The 25,657-nt window shown below is 38.9% G+C and overlaps 1 protein-coding gene across 1 annotated transcript in view; it reads right to left on the reverse strand.

The window, feature by feature from the left end:
• Positions 1–1,408: 1,408 nt before the first annotated feature.
• LOC110219829 (leukocyte immunoglobulin-like receptor subfamily A member 3) overlaps positions 1,409–25,657 on the reverse strand; it is a 50,073-nt gene continuing 25,824 nt past the window's right edge. Inside the window, exons 8-16 of the mRNA XM_078146271.1 lie at positions 18,835–18,870; positions 6,981–7,280; positions 6,262–6,549; positions 6,003–6,032; positions 5,715–5,804; positions 5,532–5,559; positions 5,320–5,393; positions 5,179–5,216; positions 1,409–4,979 (exon numbers count right to left, since the gene is read on the reverse strand). Coding sequence (XP_078002397.1) covers positions 4,821–4,979; positions 5,179–5,216; positions 5,320–5,393; positions 5,532–5,559; positions 5,715–5,804; positions 6,003–6,032; positions 6,262–6,549; positions 6,981–7,280; positions 18,835–18,870 — 1,043 coding nt within the window. The 3' untranslated portion in view covers positions 1,409–4,820. The remainder of the gene's footprint in view (positions 4,980–5,178; positions 5,217–5,319; positions 5,394–5,531; positions 5,560–5,714; positions 5,805–6,002; positions 6,033–6,261; positions 6,550–6,980; positions 7,281–18,834; positions 18,871–25,657) is intronic.

Genomic DNA, 25,657 nt, shown 5'->3' on the forward strand with positions numbered 1-25,657 from the left:
AAAAAAAACTAAGTAAAAAGCGTGCTTTGATCTACTTTCTGACTCCATCAGTTCTTTTTCTGAAGGTGGGCAACATTTTCCATAGGTCCTTCAGAAATGCCTTGGATCATTGTATTACTCAGAATAGTGAAGTTATTCACAGCTGATCATTATAAAATATTGCTGTTACTGTGTACAATGTTCTAGTTTTGCCCACTTCACTTTGCATCAGCTCAGGTATCAGTTCATGCATCAGTTTCTAGGTTTTTCTGAAATTATCCTGCTTGTTATTTCTTATAGCAAAATAGTATTCCATCACAATCATATATCACAACTTTTTCAGCCATTCCCTAATTGGGAGGCATCCCCTCAATATCCAATTCTTTGTCACCTCAAAAAGAGCTGCTATAAATATTTATGTATATATAGGTCTTTTTCTACTTTTATCTCTTTGTTGGTCTCAGAATCTTGATATTATCATAAAGAAAGGAGTTGACTTTGTAGCCTGCCACTTTGCTGAAGCTATTGTCTCAGTAAATTTCTTTATTGATTCTTTACATTTTCTATGTAAGTCATCATGTTATCAGAAAATATTTCTGTGTTCTCTTTGCCTGCCTTCGTGGGTTTTTTATGAATTTAATTATCTTGACTTACTGCTTTCATTAGCATTTCTAAAACTATATCATATAATATTGGGGATAGGAGCATCCATATCTTATTCCTATATTTATTGGGAAAGATTCTAATATTATACCCAATGTATATAATACTTGCTTTAGGTTTTAGATATATTGTTTTTGACCACATTAAAAAGACCCCTTGTTATTTGTATTTAGCATAAAAGTATGTTGTACTTTTTCAAAAGCTTATTATCCATCTGTTAAGATAATCATGTATATTCAAAAGTTTCTATGTATAAAATGATTATTTATATTGATATTTTTCCCTAATGTTGAACCATCCTTGCATCCCCAATAAAAATCTAACTTGATATAATGAACGTTCTTTTTTTTCATAAATCGCTATAGTCTTGCCTGGATTGTATTTAAATTTTTTAATTGATATTCATTAATGATATGGGCCCATATTGCTCTTTTGTTGATTTCTCTTTCATTGATTCAGGTGTTAGAACTATACTGGCCACATAAAAGGAGTGTGATAGTATTCTCTTTCTCAAAAACTGAGAATAATTTAAATACAATAGGCATGAATTGGCATTTGAATATTTTATAGAATTACCTGGTACATTCTTCAGTTCTGGGAGTTTTTCACCCTTTCTTTCACATTTACAGCTAATCCAAGATATTTTTCTGAGAATAGATTATGTCACATCTTTCTTTGGTCTTCTGTTACTTCAAGTATTTTATGTTTTTTAGCAATCTCATTTTATATTTTCTCATTTTGTTGTCATGTAATTATGCATAGTAGATACTGATGATCGTTTTTATTTCTTCTCACTTTGTGATTTCACATGGTTAATTTGGACAACTCTAATGGGCTGGCTATGTTGTTCAAATGCAAAGCATCTGCTTGTCAAAAAGACTGTGTTACGGAGAACTCACACAGGGCAAATATTCACATGGTGGTCAGAAGAAGCATACAAAAACACTCTCAGGGTCACTCTACGGAACTTTTGAATTGATTGTGTGATGTGGGAGATACTGACACAGGACCACCCAGCGTGGTGTGCCCATATCAGAGAAGGTGCTGTGCTCTATAAACAAAGCAGAATTGAAGTAGCTCAAAAGAAAAGCTAGATGCATAAATTCAGAGAATCCACCCCAAATGTTGACATGGACTACTTGTGCCCATCCTATGGTCGAGCATTTTGAGCTCATTTTGGTCTGATCGGCGACAGTAGGATACACAGTAACTTGCATAGTGTTGTCATTTTGATCCTCTTTGAGAGCAAAGGACAACGACCAACCATTTTATATTTTTTAAGCAATCTCTCATTTTATGTGTTTTCTCATTTTGTTGGCATATAAGTATGCATAGTAAATACTGATGATCTTTTTTATTTCTTCTGGTTTTGAGATTTCACATGATTAATTTGGTATTTTATTGATTTTATTTTCTGCCCTCTTCCTTTTAATAAGACTAACTCAAGGTTTATCAATTTTGTTAATTTTTTTTAAAGAATCAACTTTTAATTTTATTTATCAGTTTGATGTCTTTTGGGGTTTTCAGCTTATCTATTTCTCCTTTAATAATCAATTTCCTAATTCTTTCTTACTTTTGTTTCTTGGGTTTCTAATTTTACTTACTACATAATAAATTCACTAATCTTCTATATTTTGTTCATGCATTTTTAGGGATGTGATTTATTTCCTCAACAGAAAAAAAAATTCCTTATGTATCACTGTTTATAGTGTGTTTATTTTATTTTTATGTTGTCTGACAGTTTGATTGCAATTCTTTTTTTAATTACCTAATACATAGTAAATTTTGCTCCCACCTTCCATTTTTTATTATACATATGTCTTTGTTTTTAAGAAGTATTTCTTATAAGCAGTAAATTATGGGATTTTATTCTCTTGTCCAATCTCTTACTCTCCCTCTGTTAGATTGTTTGATGCATTCACTTTTAAAGTTATGAGAATTACGCTTGTTTCTTTTAGAATACTACTTTTAATTAGGAATTTTTGTCTCCCTACTTATTTTAAGTAAAAATTGTATTCCTTTCATTAGTTTTACATAATATACTTTAAAATAAATCTGTCCTATACACTCTCTTCCCCTGTTAGCCTCACTCTCATTTTTCACTCCTTCCTATGGTCTCAGAGTTTTATCTGTATCACTGATTTCTTTTTTATTTCTTTTGAGTATTTAGCTAACAAATAATATTTTGTTTTCCCCTCTGAGTTGTGGTTAATTCAAAAACCCTCCTTCTTTACTCCCCTCCAACTTCTTTCATAGCATTTTTGAAACATTTTCACCTTGTTCTCGCCATTAATTTTCTTCCCTTCCTGTCTATTCTGAAATTTTATTCTTTGATCCATTGTCTATATACTTTTTTTATCCCTTCCCTAATCTCTTTGTGTTCATCATAGAATGAAAACTTCTGAAGTTCCCTCTTCTCATCAATTTCTATGTTATTGCCTTGAGATACCTTGGTTCATTTTCCCTCTTTTCTGTTATGTCTCACATTTACAAGTATCAGTTCATGAGCCTAGAAAGAGTATCCTATAGTAGAAAATGCCCTATGCACCAATAGTGTGGTCTAATTATACCCTCTACTCTCCCTAAGATCATTCTCTGTCCCAGCTGCATTGGAATAATCCCTATAGTCCATGTGCTCCCCACCTTCCAGGGAATACTCAAGCCTAGTAACTCCAATTTCTTGTCTCCTGGAGCAAAATGTTGTGGAGGCACATTCCTTCAGAAGAATACATGTTCTCCTGAGGTTGGATTCTCCCCAAACTAGACTCAATGTAAGTTCCCAGTATTTTATTATAGACATAGACTTCTCCCATGAGAGTATTTTCAGTGGAACTCCTGCCACTATGCAGCTGAGACTTCCCCTTTCATTCCCATTCCCTTCCCTCCCTTTTGCCACCTTCACTATTCTCTTGTGGATTCACCCACGAACATGTTGTGGGATATAGTCCCCTATGTTCTACACCTGCTCCTCCACCATCCACCTCTTAGTTCTTTAACTTTTACTTTCATGTTTATTCCCTTGTGTACTTTAAAACAAATAAATAAAAACTTGTCTCTTGCCTTCTTTTCCCATTCAGTTCTGGAAAACTTCTTACCATAGAAAACATCCCACCACCATGTCCAGCAGCCTTTTATCACCCTGGAACATCCCTCCACCTTGTGGCCCCTTCTTCTTGAAAAAAAAATTGATTACTTCTTGGAACTTCCACTGTAAGGAAATACAAAGGCCACCATGTAAACTCCTTCATGTCCCAGTAGATACCTCCCAACCTGGCTTTTCTATGGAGAAGGTGGAGGAGGAAATGGCAAACCCCTCCAGTATCTTTGCCAAGAAAACCCCAAGTGGTCACATGAGGAGCCAGAAATGACTGCAAAACAACAAGGGCTAAGGAAACGGGCAGCCTGTCAGACGTGACTGATGGATCTTGGATTAGGAGGTGTCTGTGGTGAAGAAATGCCAGATGTTCATTTCCCACCACTTAGGAAAACCTAAGCTTAGTCAGAGTAAAGATAAAGAGTATATGAGATGCTGAGAGCCTTAAATGCCAGGCCAAGGAGCTCCATTTCCCTTATTGGGCTGCAGGGCATTGCCTTTCCCCATGCCTCTCCCCACTGAGTTTGATTCTGTGTCAACACCATCACGTTTTATAATTCCCCTTAAACTCACCAGAGAAGAGAAAGATTAAACATACATTGAGTATGACCCTCTATTGGAAGTTATAGGGAATACAATATTATGGATGCTAAAAAGCCATCTTATATTTTTGCAACTCTGGTCCTAAAACTATTGTTCCAAGATGAGAAAACAGATATATGCTTCCAGAGGTAGGACAGCTAGGTGACACCACAGTGCACAGTGCCAGGCCTAGAGTCAGGAAGACTCATCTCCCTGACCCTGGTCTCTTCACCTTGTTTGCTGCAGTTCCTCATCTGTAAAATGAGCTGGAGAAGGAAATGGCAAACTACTCCAATATCTTTGCCTAAAAAATCTGAAACGGGGTCACAAAGAGTCTCATACAACTGCAAAATGACAGAGCAACACCATTCAGACTCCAGGTCCAGTGCTCTCCTCCCCCTTGCTATCAGATGTGTCCTCCCAACCAGATGTTCCATATAGGACAAAGGAATTTATTTTTGATTGTTTCTTCTCCCCTGGCCATGGATGACATGCTCACTTTTCAGGGATGGTCCCGCTCTGCCCCACAATGCATGGCAACAGTAGCATATACGATGGGCTCCAGTAGTGGCTTAGAAGGGAATACTATCTGTGCCTCACTGAAGATCCCTTTATTCAACTGAATGTAGGTAATTTCCTGGGAATCTTCACCCTCTGGGACCTGAAAGGGAATTAAAATGTTGAGTAGTCAGTAAGGGAGAAAACGGGAGTTGAGGGGGTGGGGGGAAGAGAGTTTAGAAAAGGGAGATGAAACAGAGAAAGACAGTTTTTGTGAAATGAAAAAAACAAAAATGAGAGTTTCTGTGATGAGATTGGGATCAAGGATGAGACAGGATTCTCCAGGAACAGGATTAACTCACAGTCATCCCTCTCTGTCTCCATTCATTAGTCTGTGTATCTGATGGAGAAGAGAAGCTTTAGTTGGTTTGTGAGCTCATGGGACAAGCCCTTCCCCAGGACATGCCCAGGATAGCTGCCTCCCTCCTGCCTGATTCACTTACAAGCAGACTCCTCTTGGGGGGATCCAGGGTTGTAGGAAGAGCAATGTTGAGAGAGACACAGGCAATCTGGCAATCTGTAGAGAGAACAGGATGGGGGCGGGAGGCAGGGAGAAAGTCGTGCTGAGATTCCAACGTATTTATTGTGGATGATGCCAGGTCGCATCAGAGTACTAGACCAGCGAGATTGGGGAAAATCAGCCGAGGCTCCTTACCTTCTTGGAATCTGTCCATGTGAAGTCACTGGTGAGGAGTCGGGGGAGGGACAGAGACAGGGAGCTAGGATTAGTGTAAATCAAGTCAAGTCCATAGATTCACAGATTTGGAAAATGAGGCCCCTGGTCTCACCCAAATACTCATTCCCTCCAATCTCAGGAGACCACCATCTCCAAACTCACCAGTCTGGGTGTGTTGATGGACTAGGAAAGCCACAAGGAGAAGGAAGAGAATGGAGATGCAGCTCAGTATGATCAGAAGATTTCTGGACGCTGAGATGTGGGATAGGAGTGAAAATCAATCCCCAAGCATTTCTTCCCTTTCTTCTCTGCCCATCATGACCAGTTTCTCCTGCTCATCAACACCTTCCCATCCTTCAGGACTTAGTGCTGGTCTTGGACCAGTGAGGTCTGGGAACATTGCCTGTCTTCCCCAAACAATGAATGGCTGCTTCTTACCCTGCATCTTACCTGTGTGCTGAGAGGGTATTCCCTGCTCCCCTGAAAAACAGAATGTTTTCTACTGAAAAGGGAACAGGACAAATGCTCATATCCCAGGATCTACCCAATGCCCCAATTGCCCTAGGAAAGACACCAGAGAGGCTTTGCCTCTTCTCCCATGTCTATGAATAAGAGTCGTGGGGAGGTACTGAGGCTAGACTCCTAATCTTGGGGTAAGCAAATAGTCATGGGTATCCTCCAGAGAATCCTTCCTTCCTCTGCTCCTCACCTTGCACTTTAAGTTCCAAGGGATCACTGGGTGGTGCCAAGACATGGCTGTCTGGTCCAAGGTAATAGCAGCAACTGTAATTCCCTGTATTGGTGACGTTCACATGGCTCAAGTGGAATTCAGCCCCACCTTGGGTGGACTCTCTGATGCTCACAAAACTTTCCTCTCCTTCCTTGTAGAGAGCAAATTTCACACCTTGAATTTGCCCCCAACACAGGAAGGTCACATTCCCTCCTGAAACCACCAGCTGGCTGGGTTTCACTGAGAGGAAGGGCTTAGGTAGGATATCTGAAAGTCAAAGCACAGATATTAGAGGGTGAAGGTCCCCTCTGAGGGACAGAGGAGCTGGCCACCCTGGGTAAGATTTCCAGGACCCTTTACTAATCACTCTTAAGCCTTCTTTGTCGTGCCCTTCTCAAGGGACCCCCCCCAAGGGACCCTCCCCAAGAAAGGAGATATGCAAATTCTCCTATTCCTAGGGCCTCCCTGGCAGCTTGGTCCTGTCTCCATCCATTACCCCAGGTACCTGGGTCATGCAGTGTGAGCTGAGGCAGCCCATCCCCATATCCCCTCTGTCCCTCTCAGGGCCCCAGACTCTCTGCTCCACAATGCTCACACTAGCCCCTCATGGTAACCCCTCCCATACTTTCTTGTCTCACATGTAGCCCATAGTTCCAGGCCTTCTGCTCTGTGATTCCCAGTCCTGGAACCCTTCTCACCTGTTACCCAGAGCTCCAGAGTGTCACTAGGTTCTGAAACCCTGTAAAAACCTGTAGTCTCACGGTAGATGCAACTATAATTCCCAGTATCCTGTGGCCTCAGAGAAAAGAGGCAGAAATCAACCTTCATCCCTTCTCCAGGCTTGATTCGTAAGGGCTCCATGTTCTGTCCCTTTTGCAGAATGAATGTCATGGCCTTGAGGTATGAGTGTGGTGGCATGCTGCATTGGAGGGTCACATCTCCTCCTGGGGCCACCACAGGAGCTGGAAGGGCTTGGAGGTGGGGCTTAGAGAGAGATCCTAGGAGAGAAAGATCACTGGGCTAGGAGTCAGGATCTGGGTTCAAGTCCCAGCTTTGTCCAGAATGAACTGAGTGACCTTGTACAAGTCCTTTACCCTTTCCGTGCCTCAGATTCCTCACCTATTAAATGACAAGATTGGAACAGATGGCCACTCAGGTCCCTTCTACTTCTAACAATGTTAGAAGGATCTTCTTAAAAGGTGCACCCCAACCCTCTCTTACCTGAATCTGAGGACTCAGAGGAGGAACTCGTTGGAGTATTCCCTCTCACCCAACCTGGATCATGGAGAAGCTCCAGACAGTCTCAGCTGAGCCTGCATGCAATGCTGAGGGAGTCAGGGCTCCTGGGGTCATGTCCCTAGCTTTGCTGCCACCTGTTTCTTGTTCTGTCACGTGATGAGCATGGACTCCATCACTTCAAAGATTCCTCCCAGCTCAATTCCCCTGGGATTTTATTTCTGACCCTAAACTCTGTCCTCATCCTCAATCCCATCTACCAGAGCCTAGCAAATTTCCCAGCTTTGAGCAGCCTGTATGGACTGCTAAAATCTACTAGATCTGATGCCAGACCCAGTCATTCCAAGGAAAATCTGTAACTGAGGCAAAGTGATCAGTACTTAGCCCAAGGGCACCAGAATTGGAGAACACATTAAAATCACTAGCACTTTTTCAGCCACTAGACACAATGACACTTAGCACAAAGTTAAACAATAAAAAAGACAAAATATGAAGCTAGCAGATGGTCCCTAAGCCTACTTCATAGCCCCATAGGGAAATGAAATCCTGCCTGACCTGCTTGGCTCTCCCCTCCTGCTTCCCTGAGCCAGGATGGCACCTCCCAAGTGGTAGACAAGAGTGACTATCTTCTTCTGAGTCTCCATAGGCCAGTGCCTGGAGCTCACTACCTGCTTTAAAAGTTGATTTAGGGGCATCTAGGTGGCACAGTGGATAGAGAACTGGCCCTGAAGTCAGGAGGACCTCAGTTCAATACAGTCTCAGACATTTGACACTTACTAACTGTGTGACCCTCGGCAAGTCACTTAACCCAAATTGTCTCACCCAAAAAATAAAAGTTGATTTGAGGGCATAATTGTTGCCTCCTGCCTCATGTGCCAAGATGGCAAATTATGACTCTATTCTCAGCCCAACAGTAGCCTCGGGGCTTCACTGTGCTAGGATGCCCTCTTCAAGGCAACCTTCCCTAATAATGGAAGCTTTCTATCCTACCATCATCCTGCATACATAACTCACAGATGCTAGGCAGAATGAAGCTCCCTTTTCTATTGGCCTCAGGCTCAGAGGGAGCTTTGAGGTCACCATGATTAGCATATGGAACTTCCCCTCTTGGAGGGAAGACTGCATCAGAACCAGACCTGAACCACCACAGGACTGGGCTGGACTTAGTGGAGGGGATTAGAGGAGCCTAAAAGAAAAGACGGTAGCAGAGAGATGCCCCAAGTCCCCATTGCTCCCTGACCAGGATGTGAGAAGATGAATTCTCACCCCATTCAGTAATGCAGTGCTCTCCAACCCAAATGCTTCTTGACTGACTTTTTGGTAGGTTTGGTTGGTTATCTTTTCAATAAAAAAATGTTTTGAGCACATGCCCCTAATAGATGCAAATTGATTCACTTATAAATGGTATTCATGTACATGAGCGCACCATGGCAACACTAGTGGTGGGCCTTGGGGATTGCTGTGATGGCAATAGAAATAGCTTTGGGAGTTCTCAGTTCAGAGACAGAAAGGGAATTGGACAACTGGTCAGAAAGACATCATATCAGACCCCTGTGCTAGCACTGGGCACAGAACCTGATGCTGTTTGGCAACTCCGTTGCCAATATCTAGTCCCAGGTCATACTTCCAGGAGAGAGAGGACCACTGGCACTAGAACTTGAAGTGGCAAGGGAGCAAAGACTCTTCCTGAGTAAAGACCAGAGCACAGATCAGGAAAAGAATCACCACACCTTTTGTTAAAAAAAAAAAACACCATAGACAATGAAGTAATATCAATACTAGATAGATAGATGGATGGATGGATAGATAGATAGATAGATAGATAGATAGATAAATAGATAGATAGATAGATGATACATAGATATAGACATATATGCACTAAATGGCAGAGCATCCAAATTCATAAAGGAAAGGCAAATGAATTATAGGAGGAAATAGTAAAAATATGTTATGGGGGGAGCCTCAACTTTCCCCTGTGAGAAACAGACAAATCTAGCCATAAAATAAATCATAAAGAAGTTACAGATAAATAGTTGTGATACACCTCTGGAGAACAATTAAATGAGAATAGAAAGGAGTACACATTTTTCTCAGCTGTGCATATTCACAAAAATGGATGATGTATTAAGGCATAAAAACCTCATGAACAAATGCAGACAAGCAAAAATATTAAATGCATCACTTTCAGATAACAGTGCAATAAAAAATACATTCAAAAAAGGGCCTTGGAACCATACATGGAAAATTAATTAGAAACTAGATAAACTAATCCTAATGAATGAGTGGGCCAAAGGACAATCATAGAAATAATCAATAATTTCGTTAAAGATAGACACAATAATGAGACAACATACCAACATTTGTGGGATGAAACCAAAGCATCACCTTACACAAAATTTTCATCTCCAAATATTCACATCAATAAAAGACAGGAGGAATAGATCAATGAGTTCAGTATAAGAGTAAAAGAACACTAGAACAACAATAGTGTTAGTACCTCCAATTAAACATCAAAATTGAAATCCTGAAAACCAAAGCAGAGATTAGTAAAACTGAATTTTTTTTTAAAAAATTAACTAATAAATAAAACCAGAAGCTGGTTTATTTTTTAAAAAATTAGATAAACCATTAGTTAATTTAGTTTTTAAAAAGAAAGACAACCAAATGACCAGTATCAAAAATGAAAAAAGTAATTTCATCACCAATGAAGAGGAAATTAAAGTAATTGTTAACATTAATTTGTCCTATTATATGTCCATAGAACTGACAACATAAGTGAAATGGATGAGATATTTATAAAATATAAATTGACCAAATTAACAAAAGAGGAAATAGAATACTGAAATAACCATATCTTAGAAAAAAATTGAGCAAGCCATCAATGAGCTCCCTAAGAAAAAATCTCCAGTACCAGATGAAATCATAAGTGAATTCTATCAAACATTTAAGAATAATTCATTCTAATACAATATAAGGTATTTGAAAAATAGGTAAAGAAAGAGCCCTACTAAATTTTTTCTATGATACAAATATAGTTTTGCTGCCTAAACCAGGGAGAGCAAAAACAGAGAAAGAAAACTATAAACAAATTTCCCTAATGAATATGGATGCAAAAATTTAAATAGAATACTAGCAAGGAGATTACAGCTATGTATCAGAAAGAATATACACTATGACCAAGCAGTATTTATATGAGGAACGAAAGGCTGGTTTAATGTTATGAAAAATATAATTGCACATATAGATTCCCTTTGACCTATAATTGGCCATACCGATAACAAAATTTACTGTATCAATAATAAAAGCAACAAAAATCATACGATTATATCAATAGATGAAGAAAAAGCCTTTGATGAAATACAACTATTCCTATGAAAAATGTTAGAAAGCAGAGAGATACATGGAGCCTTTCTTAAAATAAACATTATCCATCCAGTAAATCACAGAAAAATATGGCTGCCCAGAGAAGTTCATCAATATTGTACATCGGGTTCATAATGGCATACTAGCACACGTTCTGGATAATTCACAAGGTTCTCGTGGCTTCCCAGTCATCAATGCAATAAAGCAGGGCTGTGTGCTTGCTCCCATTCTTTTTAACATGATGCTTTCAGTGATGTTGTCAGATGCCTTCAACAAGGACAAAAGTGGCATCAAGATCAACTACCACATTGACGGTAAACTATTTCACTTGAAAAGGCTACAAGGCAAGACTAAAGTAGAGACAAAATTGGTGTGTGACTTTTTGTTTCCAAATGACTGTGCATTCAATGCAGCCTCTGAGGCTGAGGTGCAACAGATTATGGATCAATCCTCCCCTACTTGTGCTAATTTTGGCTAGACAATTCACAACAAGAAAATAAAGGCTCTCCACCAGCCAGCAGTGCACCATTCACACACTGAGCCATCACTTTCAGCAACTGGAGAAATTCTGAATGCTGTGAACAAGTCACTTACCTTGGCAGTATACATTTCAGGAATGCACACCCAGATGATGAGGTTGACACACTCATCACCAGAGCTAGACCAGTGTTTGGCAGGCTTCAAAGGAAAGTGTGGGAGAGGAGAAGTATTAGTCTGATTATCAAGGTGAAGGTCTACAGAGCCACTGTGTTGACATCACTGTTGTACACCAGTGAGACCTGGACAGATACCAGCATCTTGCCAGGAAACTGAATCATTTCTATTTGAATTGTTTTAGGAAGATCCTGAAGATCACCTGGCAAGATGAGGTGCCAGACATTGAGTTCCTTTCTCAAGATGTACTGGCAAGCATTCAGACTCTACTGCAGAGAGCAGGACTCTGATGGGCTGGTCACATTGTTCTAATATCAAATGTATGTTTACCTAAAAGACTATTTTATGGAGAACTCATCCAAAGCAAGCACTCACATAGAGGTCAGAAGAAGTAATAAAAGCACATTCACAAGGTCTTTCTGAAGAGCTTTGGAATCAATTGTGAGCCATGGAAGACACTGGCACAGGACTGACCACCCAGCATGGCATGCCCACATCAAAGAAGGCATTGTTCTCTATGAGCAAAGCAGAATTGCAATAGCTCCAAAGAAATGTGAGATGTTCAAATTTAGAGACATCTCCACTTCAAATGTTTACATGAATGATTAATTCCAAATCAATGGTAGAGCTTTCTGAGCTCCTATTTGTCTACTCATCGTCAGTTGGACACATTGTATCTTGACCCCAACACAGTGATATCATTTCCATCTTCTTCAAACATAAGGACAACAACCAACCAACCAATATCCATCCAAAACCAAGAGCAAGAATCTGTAAGGGGGATAAACTAGAAATCTTTCCAATAAGATAGAGGGGGAAGCAAGTATGAGCATTATCACTACTGTTATTCAATGTTGTACTAGAAATGTTAGCTATAGCAATAAGACAAGAAAAAGAAGTTGAAGGAATAAGAATAGGCAACAAGGAAATAAAATATGAAGGCATACTGACAGAACCCTAGAGAGTCAACTAAAAATTAGTAGAAACAATTAACAACTTTAGCAAAGTTGCAAGATATAAAATGATACCATATAAGTCTCAGCATTTCTATAAATTACCAACAAAACTGAACAGGAAGACATAGAAAGAGAAATTCCATTTAAAACAACTGCAGACGATACAAAACACTTGAGCGTGTACCTGCCAAGACACACCCATGGACTATATGAACACAATTACTAAATGCTTTTCGTATAAATAAAATCAGATCTAAATTACTGGTGAAATATTAATTGCTCATGGATAGACTGAGCCAATATAATTAAGATGACAATTCTCCCTGAGATGGTTTACTTATTCAGTGTCATATCAATTAAACTACCAAAGAATTGTTTCATAGAGCTAGAAAAAAAATAAAACAATATATCCAAAAGTTCAAGAACATCAAGGAATCAAGGTAGAACAAAGATGGCAGAGTAAAGTCAGGGACTTGCCTGAGGTCTCCCTCAAACTCTCCAAATACCTTTTTTAATGACTCTAAACTGATTCTGGGGCAGCAGAACACACAAAAAGATAGAGTGAAACAAATTTCTAGCCCAAGACACCTTGAAAGGTCAGCAGGAAAGGTCTGTTGAACTCAGGGTGAGAGTGGAGCACAGTCCAGCACAGGCCATGCCACCATAGTCCCAGCCTCAGCAAACCAGCAGCAGACATTGGGAGACACTGAATCAGTAGTGGCAACAGCCAATCAGCAGTGGCAGCGTCTGCTTCCAGAGCTCTCAGCCCATAGATGGGAAGGGAGTTGAACAACTGGATGTAAGGAGTTGGGGAGGTCTCTTGGCTAGCACTGAATCAGGACTCTATTGCTTTGCTCATACTCGGATCTGGGTCCCAGTCCTGCGTGACAAAGCAACAGTGAGGAGGAGCACTAGCATGGCAAAACTGGTGTCCACAGTGGCAGGGGCACTCTCCTCACAGTTCCAGGGCAGGAAAGAGTGCTTGTGATCACACATAGACTAGAGCACAGGCCAGGAGAGGAGGAAACATCTCCTTAGATCATACCACCTTGGAAGAATTGAAAACTTACAGGTCCCTAGAAGTATCTCTGAAAAGAGCTGCATAAATACGCTGAACCTTGGGACAGTGTGCCCTCTGCCCTAGAAGAAGAGCCCCATTTTAACAAAAAGCTAAAAGCCAAGTAATATGCTGAGAAAACTAGCAAACAATAGAAAAACTCTAGACTATGTAAAGTTACTATGGTGACAAGGAAGATCAAAACACACACTCGTAAGAAGAAAACAAAGTCAAAGCTCCTACATCCAAAGCCTCCAAGGAAAAAAAAAATGAATTGGCCATGAAAGAGCTCAAAAACAATTTTAAAATTCAAGTAAGAGAGGTAGAGGAAAAATTGGAAGAGAAATGAGAGTGATGAAAGAAAATAATGAAAAACAAGTCAACAGCTTCATAAAGGAGATACAAAAATACTGAAGAAATAATACGTTACAAAACAGACTAGGCCAGATGGGAAAAGAGGTCCAAAAAGCAGTGAAGAAAAGAATGCCCTGAAAAGCAGAATTGGCCAAATGGAAAAGGAGGTCCAAAAAATCACTGAAGAAAATAATTTCTTGAAAATGAGAAAGGAGTAAAGGAAGCTAATAATTCATGAGAAATCAAGAAACAATAAAAATAACCAAAAGAATGAAAAAATAGAAGACAATGTGAAATATTTCATTGGAAAAACAACTGACCTGGAAAATAAATCTAGGAGAGAGAATTTAAAAATTATTGGACTACCTGAAAGCCATGATCAAAAAAAGAGCCTAGACATCATCTTTCAAGAAATTATCAAGGAAAAACTGCCCTGATATTCTAGAACCAGAGGGTAAAATAGAAATTGAATCAATCCACCTAACACCTCCTGAAAAATATCCCAAAATGAAAACTGCCAGGAATATTATAACCAAATTCCAGAATTCCCAGATCAAGGAGGGAATATTGCAAGCAGCCAGAAAGAAACAATTCAAGTATGCTGGAGCCACAGTCAGGATAACACGAGATTTAGCAGCTTCTACATTAAAGGACCAGAGGGCTTGTAATATCATATTCTGGAAGACAAAGGAGCTAGAATTACAATCAAGAATCACCTACCCAGCAAAACTGAGTACAATCCTTCAGGGGGGAAAATGGATATTCAATGAGATGAGGACTTTCAAGCATTCTTGATGAAAACACCAGAGCTAAATTAAAAATTTGACTTTCAAATACCAAACTCAAGGGAATTGTAAAAAGGTAAACAGGAAAGGGAAATCATAAGGGACTTAATAAATTTAAACCATTTATATTTCTACATGGGAAGATATTTTTAAGTCATAAAAGCTTTCTCATAAATAAGGTAGTTAGAAGGAATATATGTAGACAGAGGGCACAGGTGTGAGTTGAATATGAAGGGATGATATCTAAAAAATAAAAGTAAGAGGTAAAAGAGGAATGCACTGGGAGAAAGAGAAAGGAGAGGTAGAATGGAGTAAATTGTCTCATAAAAGAGGCAAGAAAAAGCTTTTGCAGTGGAGGGGAAGAGGGTGGAGGTGAGGAGGAGTGAGTGAACCTTACTCTGATCAGAACTGACTCAGAGAGGGAATAACATACACACTCAATTGGGTATAGAAATCTATTTTAGCCTACAAGAAAGTAGGAGGGTAAAGGAGGCTGATAGAAGGGAGGGAAGATTGGAGGAGGGGGTAGTCAGAAACAAAACACTTTTGAGGAGGGACAGGGTGAAAGGAGAGAGAGAGCATATAATAAATTGTGGGGGAATAGAATGGTGGGAAACACAGTTAGCAATAGTAACTATGAAAAAAATTTTGAAGCAAGTTTCTTTGAGAAAGGCCTCATTTCTCAAACATATAGAAAATTGAGTCAAATTTATGAAAATAAGAGCTGTTCCCCAAATGATAAATGATCAAAAGATATGATCAGTTTTCACATAAAGTAATCAAAGCTATCTATAGCCATATGAAAAAATATTCTTACTTTTGATTGGAGAAATGCAAATTAAAACAATTCTAAGGTACTACCTCATACCTATTAGATTGACTAATAGGACAAAAAGCATTACAGGTAAATATTTGAAGGAATGTGGGGGGAAATGAGACATGCATACACTGTTGGTAGAGTTGCGCACTGATTCAACCATTCTGTAGAGCAATTTGGAACTGTGCCTAAAGGGCTATAAAACCATGCATACCCTTTGACCTAGCAATACCACTAGTAGGCCTTTATCCCAAAAGAGATAAAAACAAAAGAAAAAGGACCTATATGTGCAAAAATATTTATAGCAGTTCTTTTCTAGGGATAAAGAATTAAAAGTTGAGAGGATGTCCTTCAGTTGGGGAATGGCTGAACAAGCTGTGGTATGTGTTTATGATGGTATAAAATAGTATTCCACAGTACTACTATCATACAATAACAAATAATGGGGGAAAAAAATAAAAGAAATGATGAGCAGATGCTCTCAGAAAAAACTTAAACAACTTTCATGGGCCGATGCAAAGTGAAATGTACTGTGTAACAGCAATATTGTAAGATGATCAGCTGTGAATAACTTGGCCATCTCAGCAGTACAATGATCCAAGACAACTCTGAAGGACTTTCGATGGATCCATCCCCAAACAAAGAACTTGTGGTGCCTGAATACAGACTGAAGCATACTTTCTTCCATTTTCCTCATTTTTTACAACATTGCTAGTATCAAAATATGTTTTGCATAATTTCACATATATAATTGATCAACTCGTTGTCTTCTCAATGGGTAGGGGGAGGGCTGAAAGATGGTAGAGAATTTGGAGGTCAATCTTTTTTTTAAAAATACTATTTTTAAAAAAAAGGAAAAAATTTTTCAAGCTCTCTTGCCGAGAGACAGAAATCTATTTCTTTAGCTAAATAATGAAATAGTGAAAATGAAGTTATAGTATAAAAATTTACTTTTCTACTAGCTAGTGATAGGTGCTATATCAAGTCTTAAAAGTACCTAAAAATAAAAATGGAGTGCTTTGCCAAGAAATGCTAACTGCTATTTTCATGGGGTTACCTAGAAAACTCTCCTTCAAGTTTACAATGTCTTTTTGAGTCCCTGACCACAATTGTGAGATTCTGTATGCTGCAACAGACATTCAGAGGCATTCCTCAAATAGCTGACCTCTTGGCATATCTGCCCACAATATCATTGCTTTCACTTGTAATGTAAAGGATGAAGAGCTTGTGCTGACCACAGAAAGTGATCACGTTGGCCACTTCCTGGTCACTGGTCTTCTGGACACCGTTCCTATTCTTTTAATACCGTGGCTTCTTTGCAGAAATCCTTTTGTCCATTTTGTTGCATAGTTTAACTACCACTAATCTTACTGACAAAACTTAATGGGCCAATCAACTTAACAAGTCAATCTACCACATATACTGAAAGCAAATGGATGAGGGACAGTGTCACCATCCCCATCATCCTTCCTTCCAGCTGTTTCTTGTGCTGCCCCATGATCCATGACCTTCTGAGCTACAGACCAAGAGAAAGCACTGGGGGTGATCTGCATATTCCATATTAGTGAAGCTATGACTCTTACTCAATTTTGATGAAAAGAATACACAGAATTCAAAAGGCTCCTATTTTTCCCCAATGCCAAATCATCTTATAACTCTCTGAGAACAAATGCTACTTTGGAGAACATTGGGGAAACTCACATGGGCCTTCCCTAGCTGCTGAGCCACAGCACCCTACCCACTCTCACTGGCCTACAATGAAGCCATAATTCAGGTGCCCATCAACTCCCAAATATGAGTGGAGAAGTTCTCAGGGTCTCCTCCAGGGCTCCTGATGTTTTCATTTTTCAGAGCAGAATTGGCCCCCAGGCTCAGTCTCCTGACTTTCAGGGCACCTGATCAGGGTAAGTGGAGGGAGAGGGCAATGTCAATCAGAGCTAGAGATGTTCTTGGGTGCTGGCCCTGTTTCACAAAGCTTTCCACAACAGCAATGTCATACCTGACTCCTCAGTTGGCCTCAAGCTACATATCCATCAGTTACCAAATCTTGGCATGTCCACCTCCATCTGTCCCCTTCTTTCACTCCCACGGCCACCCCACAAGTTCAGGATCTTATCACAACTGGAATGATAGCAATAATTTCTTCATTGTACAGCCTGCTTCAAATCTCTCTCTTCTCCAATCCACCCTTCACAATTGCACAAGGAAATGTTGCAAAGTCCAGATCTGATGTCATCACTCCCCATTCAACAGACTCCAATGGATCCCTCTCACTTATACTACCAAAGGTCACATTTATTGCCTTTGAAAACCCTTCATGACCCAGCCAATCTTTCCAATCCTATTGTAGATTATTTCTTTTTTCACACTTTGCAGCCAAGCCACACCAACATTCATACCATTCCTCTCACACAATACCCCATCTCCCTCATCCATACTTTTACCTTACCAGTTTTCCATGCCTGAACTGCACCCACATGTCAACCAGGCCTCTCAGAATCCCTCTTTTCCTTCAAAGTTCTGCTTATGTGATAACTCCTGCATTACAACTTCCCTGCTCCCTCCTCCACCAGTAACTAATGACTTGCCCAACAAATATATATTTGCATATATATATATAGCATTTTTAAAAATTATTTCTATGTGTATTATGATTCATGTTGTTTTGCCCAATTGACTCTAAACTCTGATTTCTGTAATCCTAAACCCATTATTTATGTAGGAACAATATGTGGTCCTGGCAGGAGCAAAGACTATGAGGTCTTCACCACTGCCACTTAGTGCTATCAGCCTATTAGGCATGGCAACCTATTATCTCCTACACAGGCTTGGAGGACTCAGAGTTCAGCACAAACAATCCCCCATACCATTAAAAGAGATTTTCAATTACCCTCTCACCTCACATTACACTATGGTCTCTAAGAGGTTCTGACCATCAAGTCCCCAGACTATAGTAGCAGCTCTAACTCCCTACATGGCTCTGACTCCCAGAATCCCAAGAGGGAGATCAGTTTCCTTCCCAGCCACATTTCCCAATTCTCAGACATCTCCCAACTTCAGCAACTGGAAGTCCTCATTCCCTAGTGGCCCCTGGCACCAGAGGGTCACAGCTTCTGGGTGGAGCCCAGGGAGGGAATGGTGGGGAGAAGGCAGAGCTTGGATTCCCTAGGATTTCTCCCTGTCCAATGGCATCCTCAGCTTTAGTTAACTTCTCCCAGAGTCACCCCATGTTCCCCAACCTCATCTTCCTGATGCTCTCTTGGTTACTCCTTGTGACAAGCTGAGACTAAGGGGGAAGGGAAGAGGGTAGGTTCTGGAAGAAAGACTCACCATTACGCACCTCCATTGCCTGACCCAGGCTTAGTCCTGTAAAGCAAGTTCAGATGATGAACAGACATTCACAGCTGCCCCTCCTCACTTCTCCACAGAGCAATTTCTGTGCTCAGTCAACCCTGGCCAGGAACAGGGAGGAGACAGCCAAGATGCCTGGTCTCTACTCTGTCCAGGATACTTCTTGCTAGGCCTCAGTGTCCCTTTCTCTCCCACAGTTTGCTGGCCAAATCCTCCTCAAAGTGGCTTCTCACCCACCTCAAACCCAGCTTTGGCACTCACCAAAAAGGAGTAGGGAGATAAATGTGGGGGACATGCTGGCTCCTCAGACCAGTCCAAAGCTGGTAGCTTTAAGTAAGCAGAGGAAGGGAGACAGGAGTTCTAGAAGCTGGAGCCAGGATGTGGTAGTCAGAACTGCTGTCCAACCCCTGACAGCCAGGCCCCACATTTTTCCGCTCTGAAAGAGCTCAAGTAGAGAATGGCTTACACAAGCCTTACAAAGGCCTAGGGTCTCAGACAGCAAGTTAAAGACCCAAGACATGAGTCATCACACCCAGTGCTAAAGGCCCAGGGCCTCAGCAAGAAGCCTAGTGTCGAGACCACCAGAGCTTCCATGATAAGGCTCAGGGCCATTAGGCCAAAGGTCTTTGAGGTCATGACTAAGGCTGCCAGCAGCCCAGTCTCCTTTACAAGGCCTGAGAGCTAAGAGCCCTCTCAGTGCATCTTCTAGTCTCTGGTCTCCCACCATCTTGGGATGAAGCTCCAGGCCTGGCCCCATGTGGAAGTTTAACCCAGATCCTGGAGCCCCAATCTCCAGTAACCCAACATACCTTGTGGATCACTGCTGCTACTATCTTCAGCTCCCTAGTGTTTGGATGGTGGACTCACCTTCCCAAACCTGCCCTCCCTCATGACAAGACCCCGAAGAGAAGCAGTGGAAGGAGCCACAAGACAGAAGTTTGAGCAAGGAGAGATAAGAGTGGAATATTAAAGGAAGATGGATTCTGCTTGTACTGGCATAGTGAATGGAAGGTAACATGAAGTCAAGGGCTTGGAGTTTTAGAAAGAGGTTTGAGAAGATTTTTTTCCTTTATTTTATTGAGATAAGAAGGATATGAAAAAAGGAGTTGGAGAAGAATCTGTTAGCTATTTCAATCAGTTCTAACATTTAGCAAATGGAAACTATTGAAATAAATTTTGTAACATGGAATTATTTGAGTATAGCATACTGAAAGTCTGTCTTTGAATGATCATTGGGATGGATCCCAATCCTTAGAGTTTCAAGGGCTGCAAAAAGAGATGGACAGGAATATGAGACTGCCACTCTGTATCTTTGAAAGTGAGCTAACTGAAAACAGTGGGCTCTAAAAGTTGAGGTACTAGCAGCTAAGGGCTCTTAGGAAAACTGAGATTTTGAATGTAACCATTTGCGATTGTAAATCCAGTTCTGATTCAGCTAAAGCTTGTCCTGAAATTAAATCATAATATGGTCTCATTTATAATGAGATGTGTGGGATTAGGATAGTTGTAGTAAGTCAAAACTTAATGCAAAATGCTATCACTCTTTGGTACTGATGCCATATGCTTAGAAACTCCATGGATCAGAAAAGGCTGGATTCAAATCCAGTCTCAGACATGTATTAGTTGCATGATCCTGAGCAAATCACTTCACATCTGTTTTCCTCAGTTTCCTCATCTGTAAAATGGGATAATATTAGCACCTATCTCCCACAGTTGTTTTGAGGATCAAAAGAGATAATGATTGTAAATTGCTTAGCACGGTGCCTGGCAAATGTTAAGTGCTATATAAATCCTAGCTATTGCTATTTTCATTAAGTGTAACTCTATGGGGCAGATAGCTGGCACAGTAGATGTGGTGCTGTGCTAAGAATCAGGAAGATTTGCTGGCCTCGGACACTTTCTAATCATATGACCCTGGGCAAGTCATTTAACCCCATTTGCCTCACTTTCTTCATCTGTCAAATGAGCTGGAGAAGGACATGGCAAAACATTCAAGTATCTTTGCCAAAAAATCCCAAAATGTGGTCACAAAGAGTCAGAAACAACTGAACAACAATTACTGCTACTGCTACTACTACTACTACTACTGCTACTACTACTACTACTACTCTATATTGGTTTTTTTTAATGCAATTAGTATAGAACGTCAAATTGATGATGATTTTCTAAATAACAGAACTCAGAAATGCTTTTGAAGGAATTGATATTATTTATTTGGCAAAACAAAAATATGCAATATTTTTAAAATTAATAGTAGCATGTATTTACTTCTAGGTTTTCTTTTTAGGCTTCTAGCTTTTCTGGTATTGCAATTCAGGAGAAAGCATTGTATAAGAAATACTATTAAGTTGAAAATTGATACCCAGGGAGTATGAACTTGTATTATTTGAAAAGTAACTTCTCTTAATCTGGATGTAGTTTGATTATGAATTGAGCTGGTAAAGAATGTGTTCACAACATTTAAAACTATTAAGTATTTAATTTGCCTTTTTGCCAACTTTACTTTAAAATAGACAATAGCAATTTACTCTTTGGGGGAAAAAATTACTACAGACCTCTTAAGTTGTCATTATTTCTGAGGTTCCTTGGGACTTTTCTATTTGGGTGGAGTCAAAAGATCTTATCAACCCTGTGAGAGAAGTTTCAAAATAATGATGTGGTTTGATGAGGCACTGAGACCACCTCCAACCAAAGTGAGAGAACTTACAAGTTTGCTTATAGTAAAGAGTGAATTTTATCTGATAAGGTGTTTTGCCATTGCTTATGAAAATTATGAAAGTGTACCTGAATAATATGGATTGAAAGTTACATCCTTTGAAGAAATGAAAGCTATCTTTAGTTATATAAAAAGTATACTCTGAATTATTATTGATTAGAGAAACACAAATTAAGACAACTCTGAGGTATCACTCCACACCTATCAGATTGGCCAATATGACAGAAAAAGGAAATTATGTCAGAGGGGAAGTGGGAAAATTAGGACACTAGTACATTATTGATGGAATTGTGAACTGATCTAACCATTCTGGAGAGCAATTTGGAACTATGCCCAAATGGCTATAAAACTGTGCATACCCTCTGCTCCCCAATACCATCACTAAGTCTGTATCCCAAAGAGATAAAAAAAAAGGGGGGGACCTATTTGTACAAAAATATTGACAGCAGCTTTTTCTAGTGGCAAAGAATTAGAAAATGAGGGGATGCCCATCATTTGGGAAATGACTGAACAAGTTGTGGTATATGGTTGTAATAGAATATTATTGTGCTATAAGAAAGGAGGAACAACACTGATTTCAGAAAAACCTGGAAAGATTCATAGGAACTGATGCTGAGTGAATGGAGCAGAACCAGGAGAACATTGTATATGGTAATAGCAATGCTGTATGATGATCAGCTGTGAATGACTGAGCTATTCTCAGCAGCATAATGCTCTGAGAAAATTCCAAAGGACTTGTGATGAAAAATGCTACCCAACTCTGGAGAAAGAATTGATGGAGTCTGAGTGTAGATCAAAGCATAATATTTTTCACTTTCTGCATTTTTTCATTTTTTCTATGTATTTGTGTCTTCTTTCCCAAGATAACTAATATGGCAATGTGTTTTGCATAATTTTTTTTAAAAGTTACATATTTGAGTCAACTTAGTAACAATGGATCTAAGACTCAAAGATTTCATTTCTGCCTTAGAGGTTAATAGGCAATATGGGTATCTGTTAATCTGGAGACTTACAGTAGATGATACTTTTCTAGAGTTTGAAGTCAACTAACATATAACAATATTCACTGTATTTGTGAAATTCCAGAATGTGATTATTCTTAATTCCTAATGATTTCTTCTCCAGAATACATTTAAACAGGAAAGGTAAATAAGGTCTTATATATTTTTATATATCCTTATTGTTAATCATGATTTTCACATAAGAAAAATAATAACAACCTAGAATATGGTGTGATTAGTGAAATTTTGCCTTCAAGTAACATCTCTTACGACTGTAGTTTAGTAGTTTTCAGGGTTTTGATTTCTTTTTTATTTTATTTTTAATTTATGGAATAAAACAAGCATTTCCATTACATAATATAATTAAAAAGATGATTATACCTGAAGCCGTAAATCTACTACACACAACTCACTATTCCACTCAAATATACAACAAAATTATTTTGGAAAGGTCATTTTTTTCTTCCCTCTCCCACTGAGAGATGCTTACCATTAGACACAAATAGCTATATATGTGAAATTATTCTGTACATACTTCTATTTATCAGCTCTTTCTCTAGATATAAATAGTTTCTTTCTTCATATGTCCTTTATAGTACTTTTCCTCATAATATGACCACATACTTCTATTTAACCATCACCTCTCTGGATGCAGGTAGTATCTTTCTTCATAGGTCTTCTACAATTAATTTGGGTATTTATAATAGTCAAAATAACTTATTTGCTCCAAGTCATCCTTAAAACAATATTGCTGTTACTGTATACAGTATTCCCTTGGTTCTGTTCATTTTGTTCTTCATAATTTCAAGCAAGTCTTTCCATGTTTTTCTAAAATCATAGAGCTCATCATTTCTTATACCACAGTAGCATTCCATTACAATCATCTACCATAACTTGTTCAGCCATTTCCCAATGGACTAGAATCCCCACCATTTCTAATTCATTGCCACCACAAAGAGAGTTGCTATAAACATTTTAGGACTTAGAGGTTCTTTTCCTTTTTCCCTAATTATATTTGGAAATAGACCAAGTAGTGGTATTGCTGGGTCTAAGGTTGTAGGCAGTTTAATAAATTTTGGGGTATAATTCCAGATTGTTCTCTAAAATGGTTGGATCATTTCATAATCCCACCAACAATGAATTAGTGTCCCTATTTTTCCACATCTCCTCCAATATTTTTCACTTTTCCATTCTATCATTTTGGCCAATATGGTAAGTGTAAAATGAGGTTGTTTTAATTTGTATTTGTCTAATCAATAATGATTTAGAGCATTTTTCATGACTATAAATTGTTTTGATTTCTTCATCATGAAACTGCCTGTTTATCTCCTTTGACCATTTATCAATTAGGGAATAACTTATATTCTTATAGATCTGACAAAGCTCTTTATACATTTAAGATACAAGACCTTTATCTAAAAAATTGTCTATAACAATTTTTCCCAATTTTCTGCTTTCCTTCTGATCTTGACTACATTTGTTTTATTCGTACAAAATCTTTTTAATTTCATGTAATCAAAATTATCCTTTGTACACCAACCTGTGCTCTCTATCTGTTGTTTTATTCATAGATTGTTTGCTAATCCATAAGTTTGATAAGTAATGTTTTCCCTGTTCTTCTAATTTTCTGGTGAATTCTCTCTTTTTATATATAGGCCATGTATCCATTTTTACCTTATCTTGGTAAATGGTGTAAGATATTTGTCTATGCCCAGTTTCTGCCACACTGTTTTCCAGTTTTCCCATCAATTTTTACTAAATAATGAATTCTTATTCCAAAATATTAAGTTTTTACACCTTTGAAATATAAGGTTATTATATTTATTTGCTGTTGTAAATTGTATATCTACTCTACAAACAAAAGAAAAATGAAAGAAAGAAAGAAAGAAAGAAAGTGAAAATAACCCACTTCAGTCTGTACGTAAACAATACCGGCTCTTTCTCTGGAAGTTGTTAGTGTGCTTCATCATTAGTTTTTTGTGGTTGTCTTGGATGATTGTATTGCTGAGAATAGCTAAGTCATTCACAGTTTTTCATCAAACAATATTGCTGCTACTGTGTACAACACTCTTCTTCTATTCACTTCATTATGTAGCAGTTCATGTAAGTCTTTCCTGGTTTTTCTGAACTAATCCTTCTTGTCATTTCTTATGGCACAATGATATTTTATTATAATCATATACCACAGCTTGTTTAGCCATTCTCCAATTGATCGGCATCCCTTTGATTTCCAATTCTTAGCCATCACAAAAAGGGCTGCTGGAAGTATTTTTTTTACAAATAGGTCCTTTTCCAGTTTTTCTTTATGTTTGTGGTATATAGACCTAACAGTGGCATTGCTGGATCATATGGTATGCACAGTTTTATAGCCCTTTGGACATAGCTCCAATGTATGTAGCCAAGGATAGAAGGAATGCAGAACACTGGGGGGGAAACTTTCATAGACAATCTCTCATGCAGGATGTGACTGGGTTGGAATATTGTTGTGGTATAGGAAATGGTGAACTGACTGATTTAGAAAAACATGGAAAGACTAAGACCTATGAAAGAAGATGCTACCCACCTTCAGAGAAGAGATGATAGGAGGAAATAAGTATAGTACAGTCTTACATATATGTGTAAATATATGTATGTTTACAGATATATTTAGATGTAGATATATATCCACACCTAATTGTAGCCCTCTTTAGGGTGCTTGGGGGAGGGAAGGGGGGAAAATGAAGTAAAACATGCACATCAGAGAACAAAAGAAAACCGACAAAGAAGCAAAAAAACACCTGGACAGCTTTGAAATTTCTAGTACTTCTTAGTTAATTTTTCTTGAAATTGAAATTTATCATTTTATATTGAATCCTCTCTTATAGTGTGCTGTGTACATGACAATTTTTTTTTCTTTTCTCATTTGGTATTTAAGTTCAATTTTTTTAAAAAAAAAAAAAAGAAAAGAGGTATGAACAAAGGGGTAATAGAATTCTGGACCTCAAACTATACTAGAGAGCAGGTTTAAAAATAGATAGAGGTCGAGGCAGAGCCAAGATGGCGGAGTGAAGGCAGTGACTTGCTTGAGCTCTCCCCCAAACCTCTC

The sequence above is a fragment of the Phascolarctos cinereus genome, unplaced genomic scaffold (genome assembly GCF_003287225.1).
Source record: "Phascolarctos cinereus isolate Bilbo 61053 unplaced genomic scaffold, phaCin_HiC Scaffold_726;HRSCAF=1367, whole genome shotgun sequence".
NCBI classification, from domain to species: domain Eukaryota; kingdom Metazoa; phylum Chordata; class Mammalia; order Diprotodontia; family Phascolarctidae; genus Phascolarctos; species Phascolarctos cinereus.